Source organism: Trachymyrmex cornetzi, unplaced genomic scaffold (assembly GCF_001594075.2).
Source record: "Trachymyrmex cornetzi isolate Tcor2-1 unplaced genomic scaffold, Tcor1.1 scaffold350, whole genome shotgun sequence".
Classification (NCBI taxonomy): domain Eukaryota; kingdom Metazoa; phylum Arthropoda; class Insecta; order Hymenoptera; family Formicidae; genus Trachymyrmex; species Trachymyrmex cornetzi.
The window spans coordinates 124,050-130,693 of NW_017298214.1; the positions used below are offsets into that span (position 1 = coordinate 124,050).

Here is a 6,644-nt window from a genome sequence, read left to right on the forward strand (position 1 = left end):
ATTTGCGGACAGCATTGATTTTCTGTTACCATTTGAAGAAAATTGCTGCAGAATCGTATCGAATGCTCGTCGAAACTTACGGTGAGCATGCTCTTGGTAAATCACAGTGCTTTGAGTGGTTTAAAAAATTCAAAAGTGGCGATTATGACGTGAAAAACGAAGAACGTGGAAAACCACTGAAAAAGTTTGAAGACGGCGAATTGCAAGCATTGTTGGATGAGGATGACGCTCAAACTCAACAACAACTCGCGGATCAATTGAATGTGACACGAGAAGCCGTTTCCATACATTTGAAATCCATGGGAAAGATCTAGAAGATGGGAAAATGGGTTCCACATGAACTGAACGAAAGACAGCAGGAAAACCGAAAAACCACTTGCGAAATGCTGCTCGCCAGGTACAAAAGAAAGTCATTTCTCCATCGAATTGTGACTGGCGATGAAAAGTGGATATATTTTGAGAATCCTAAGCGTAAAAGATCATGGGTAACACCAGGCGAACCATCGACATCGACTGCAAGGCCAAATCGCTATGGACGGAAGACAATGCTCTGTGTTAGTTTGGTGGGATCAGAAAGGCGTGATCTATTATGAGCTACTAAAACCTGGCGAAATCGTTAATACTGAACGCTACCGACAACAAATGATCAATTTGAAGCTTTGTGTGAAAAACGACCGAAATATCAAAAAAGGCAACACAAAGTGATTTTGCTTCATGATAATGCACCATCACACACAGTAAAACTGGTCAAGGAAACGATTGAGGCGTTTGGTTGGGAAATACTTTCGTATGCGGATTACTCACCAGACTTGGCTCCGTCCGATTACTACTTATTTGCATCGATGGGACACGCACTTGCTCAGCAGCGCTTCACTTCTTACGAAGATGTACGGAAATGGCTAGATGACTGGTTTGGCTCAAAAGAGCAACAATTTTTTTGGCGTGGCATCCACAAATTGTCAGACAGGTGAGAAAAATGTATAGCTAGCGATGAGCAATATTTCGAATGAAATATTTTTTATCATTTTCATGCAATAAACGTGTATTTTCTATTAAAAAATTCCGGTTTTATATTTACATACCTGGTACATCTCTGTTTAACTGCAACGAATTTATTAACTAAGTTAGGAAACAATAATGAAAAAATTTATAATTAATATTTAATAAAAGAAAATCGAACGGAGATGAGATTATACATTGGTATATTTGTTAACTAGGCTAGGAAATGATAATGACAAGCAATTTATTCGATAACGATCTCCATTTGTTTATAACTCAATATTTAACAAAAGGAGATTCGATGTAAACGAAATTATATGCTGGTAATCAATATTTAATTTAATTTAAGACATAAATCTTGAAAGTCAGAAAGAGAAACTAATTGTAAGATGCATTATAAAGTTTTATTATTTTATGGTAATATGAATAAGAATTTTTTTACAGTAACATAAATGTATAAGAAATAAATATAGTATAACTCCTCCTGTATTTCTATTCTCAGCTTTACGTCTAATCATACTATAACCTGGAACATACACTTCTCATTGTCCGCAATTTCCCCAGTTAATCTGGTTTCCGATAATGCTAAGAACGCTGGACTTATTTTCTTCATAACCTGGTGGAATCTCATCTTTATGCGCCATTAAGATTTGCGCATTCGTAAATAATAATAATAATAACTCCGCTCCTTTCTGTGATTATTATTTAGCGTCCTCCTAGTCAGCTCTCCTCTTCTCTTTCTGTATCGCCCTTTTATAAGTTGGACACTCTGGACTAGGTGCATCATGTTCTTCATTTATCTTCGAATTGTATGCTCGATTTTTGTACATACAATTACACATTTCTTTTTTGTCGCCGTACAATCGATCGAGTTATGATTTCCTGCACATTTATGACATGTTTCATCTCGCTTGCAGTTTTTTGCAATATGATAATATCCCCAGCATTTGAAACATCTTTTAACACTAATATGATCAAATACAGGACATTTCTTCCATCCTATACTTAATTTCGCTTTCTTCAACATCAGTTCGTGCATTTCCTCGTCTAACTCTATTATTACTGATCCTACTTCCATTCCTCCTCTCCCAGATTGATTTCTCTTCTCTTTAATTATTCTTTTTACTATACACATATTTACTGCATCTATTTTGTTCTGCTTCTTTATTATATTTACAAGTTCATTATCATCCAACTTCATTTCTTCCACGTCAATATTAATAATTTTTATCTTTGGTCTTGACTGTGGTGGCTCTTTCACATTATAATTTTCTTCCAGCTTAGCTTGAACTATCTCTTTTAACCTTTTCACCTCGTCTCCGATCTCACAACCTATGATCACTGTTCCATTGCTTCCCTTTCTTAATTTTGTTATTCCCATAGCTATGCTCTTAATATCCACCCTTTCTTTTATCAATTTTTTTGTAATTTCACTCTCTTGTTGCATTTTCAGCTTAACAATTATGTTTTCTTTCTTCTTCTCTTTAACCGCTTCACTATAGCTTCTTTGCACTCCATCCATTGATCCGCATGTTACTCCCTATATCATTTTTCTCAAATCTTCCAGTTCTTGCTTCAATTCTTCTCGAACTACTTCTTTAATCATCATCTTAATTTCTCTTTTACAGGCTGTATCATCTTTGATTTCTTTCACTGTTCTTATAAGCCAGTCAATTTTCATATCAATACTAGACGATCCTGTATTTTCTACCGATCCTGTAGATTTCGTCCTATCTCTATTGTTCCCTGCTGCCGCAGGCGTTCTTTTCATATTCGCTTCTTGTTCACTTTCAAGTAACTCTTCGAATGAGCTAGCACACGGCACCAGTTCCTGATTTCTGTCGTATATTTTATGCTTAACTACATATCCCGGATGATAAAAGAGCTTAGACTCGCATTTAACAACTGTGCTCTTTATTGGCTTTTTACATGCCGAGCATCGATAATCTGCATATTTACTGTTCATGCTGACAATTACCGGCCGAAACCGCTGTTATCAGCTTAGATGATCATTCATCTTTATTACTGTCACACGTCAGCACTTCCGTGTCCACGTATAATGTCTGTATGTCTTACGAAATTCCGATATCCGCGCAAAGAAATGCACTTCTGCCACATAAATCGACATATCCCGGCTAGATAACACTCATAGCTATTCCTGGTCCATACCTCTATCACTTGAACGACTTTGCTTACTGTCACTCACTATTTAACGACTGAAAATTGATTATTTTCACGGATGGATGTCCAACACGTCCTCTTCAGCAGAGAGAGCGAGAGAGAGAGAGAGAGAGAGAGAGAGAGAGAGAGAGAGAGAAAGAGAGTTCTTCGAACACTTACCGCAAACACCGGCACCCAATTCTCTCTCCGACCAATGTTCGCAAGTCGTTAGCGAGGGTTCGGTGCCACGACAGCCTGGTTCCTCGTAAAGAAGACGCGGTTTGGAGGGCCATTGTCTGTCGATCCATGACCACCATTGTCCGCCCTGATAACCGAGCTGCCGGCATGCTGTCTCTAGATTTGTGCGAGTCCAACTGCAACGAGATTCACATAGGTGTTAGACTTAATTCCTGCTGTTTTTCGTCTCCAAAATTGATTTGTTTCGAAGGGAAGATGAATGAATAACTTAATCAAAGTAATTTCCTTCATTTTCTACTTTATTATTAATTAATAATACTTTATTAATTAATACTAATTAATAATAATTTGATTAAGGTATTTCCATTCGAAACAAATCAATTTTAGAGACCAAAAACGGCAGGAATTAAGTTTAACACCTAATATATGATATCTGCACCAGTATCTCCATTATTGTTATATTAGTTGCGTACGTACTTTCGCGAGTTTGTGCAGACGGAACGCCAGCCACCTTTGTGGAAGAGCTGCAGTCTTCCCGCTAGCGGACTCGGTCCGTCGACAAGGCGTATCGTGGGTGATGTTCGAAGAGATGGAATTTGCGTTTCTGCTGCAGTCAGCAAGATTGGCATGTGTGCTTCGCCCTTTTAACAGAATTAAATATCGTTAGAAAATATTAAATGCAATTTCATAATACAGTGAACAAAGGAGCATATAACCACACGCAGGCTCGTCTTAATTAGCATAAAATCATAATATATTTAAATTCTTTAACAATATTAATTTAAACCATAAACGCTTCGGCCAAAATTAAGTCATCTTCAGTATATTATATAACTAAAATTTGATGTATAAATTAATAAAAAATTATATAATTGTTAAAATATTAACATAGTCATAAACGAAAAAGCGTATCCGTTAGATATTAGAGTTATGCCATGATTAATCATAAACGTTTCCATCTGAATTCGTAACATACGTTGTCAGTCTATTTAAACCTAAAGATTTTTTCAAATATGATTGTTACGTAGAATGTTCCTTAAACATTTTAATTTTTTGTTAATGGTAACCACGGCAGTGTCCCGCGCCATGTCTTAGCATCGAGACTCTATTACGTCTCCTGATTGTTGTGAAGACATGAGAGTTCCAATTTCTGTGTTGTATACAACGATCCTTATAAAATTGTTTCGACTTCCAAGATTTGGCAATACTGAACGAGTTTTTTTAATTTATCGATTAATCAATCGTATTATGCGCAAATACAGTTTTTACGAAAGAAAATTACATTTGTGCACAATGCGATTGATCAATCGATGAATTAAAAAACTCACTCACTTTATGTGGACGATGGAAACAATAGTTTAAAAGTGTGTATCATTGTCTCGCAACAATCTTGATATTTGTAAATTAAAGATGTGATAAAACAAGATATTTTTGTAAGAAGGATCATTGATCGAAATAAAAAATAAAACAAAATAATATTACAAATTACAAATTAATATAAGAATTAATAAGTTTTTACAAACTCCTTTAATTAAAATAATTAATAAAACCATAAAATATGTATTACAGGCAATAGGAATCGACGATGGTTATCAGTTAGCGTAATTTTTCTTAATACTAAATATATAGACCTTTACTTTGAACGCTTCCACTCATGCTTTGAGTCTTCATCAGCAATCTTTCACCCTAGCGTAACGATTGGAGTATTGCATGACAAAATGATATCCCCCACGTTTTTCTTCTCAAATATTGAACCGTTTACTGTTGTAAGGTAAGTCACATATTCACAAAGTTAGAAAGCTGAGTGGCAATGAGAATTCAAGCTAAAATTATATGAAGGATTAAATTATCGTATGTATAATTTGAAAATTGATATTTACCTCACCTCACACAGTCGACGCTTCTACACTGTACAATGAATCTCTCTTATTTAACATTTTGTAACTCGATAATATGTTATAAATTATCGTCAAATTCTAAAAAATAACTGCGAGAACAATATGTGTCTTGCCATTTCGACAGTCGGTTAAATAACGATTGCTAAACAACTAACATAGCGGTCAATTTGAAGACAAACAAGTTTATGACATATATTGTATTACGAACAAGCCATAAAGTTTATTGAGAATTTCAATGTACGCATAATTTAAACCAATGGTATCATGTTGTAGATTCAGCCCATTGGTCTGTCGATTAATATGCATCATATCTGATATTAACCTTTTATTATTAGGTGTTAAACTTAATTCCTATCGCTCGCTACTAAAGGGCTCTGCCTCCAACGCTGACGAGTTTCGACGATGAAGCCACGTGTCTTTTGTAGTTTAGACATCGCTGAAAGTGATTCAATCCTCACAGGTTAGATTTCTCGACGCCAAAGAGATTTTCCCATCGATTGAAAATGAATCGCGATAAGCTGTTTTTCCTGACATGTGCTTCTTCACTACTTCGACTTTAAGAAGACCGCAGCTGAAGCTCATCGCTTATTATCCGAAGTATATGGGGATGAAACTCCATCGGAAAGAACATGTAGAGTTTGGTTTGAACGCTTCCGAAACGGTGATTTTGATGTGGGAGACAAAGAACGTCCAGGACAGCCGAAAAAATTTGAAGATGTCGAGCTTGAAGAATTGCTTGATGAGAATCCAGCTCAAACGCTTTTAGAGTTGTCGAAACAGTTAAATGTTACTCCAATGGCCGTCTCAAAACGCTTGCATGCCATGGGAAAGATCAATAAGGAAGAGAGATGGCTACCACATGAGTTGACAAAAAGTGCCATTTTAAATCATTTGACTATTGCGACTTCTTTGCTTGCCAGGCAAAGAAAAAAGAGTTTTTTGTGGCGCATCGTGATTGGCGATGAAAAATGGATTTATTTTGATAATCTCAAGCGGAAATATCATGGGTGGACCTCGGTCAACCATCCGCTTCAACGCCGAAGAGGAATATTCATAATACCTTGCTGTGCGTTTGGTGGGACCAGGAAGGTGTGCTGTATTACAAACTCTTGGGTCCAAACGAAACCATTACAGCTGATCGCTACAAGCAGCAATTATACCGATTGAGTGACAAATTGATGCAAAAAAGATCATCCGTAGCCAACAATCGACGCAAAGTTATTTTGTTGTATGATAACGCTCGACTGTATGTCGCGAAAAGTGTGAAGCAGGCACTTCGAGAGCTTGAATGGGAAATTCTGCCGCACCCAGCGTACTCTCCAGACTTGGCACCGTCGGATTACCATCTCTTCCGATCGATGCAACACGCACTTACGGACACACACTTCT

At 36.6% G+C, this 6,644-nt stretch overlaps 1 protein-coding gene across 1 annotated transcript in view; it reads right to left on the reverse strand.

Annotated features, from left to right (window-relative positions):
- LOC108763311 (protein bark beetle) overlaps window positions 1-6,644 on the reverse strand; it is a 122,018-nt gene that overhangs the window by 93,424 nt on the left and 21,950 nt on the right. Inside the window, exons 4-5 of the mRNA XM_018510819.1 lie at window positions 3,835-3,998; window positions 3,340-3,533 (exon numbers count right to left, since the gene is read on the reverse strand). Of these exons, the coding sequence (XP_018366321.1) occupies window positions 3,340-3,533; window positions 3,835-3,998 (358 nt within the window). The remainder of the gene's footprint in view (window positions 1-3,339; window positions 3,534-3,834; window positions 3,999-6,644) is intronic.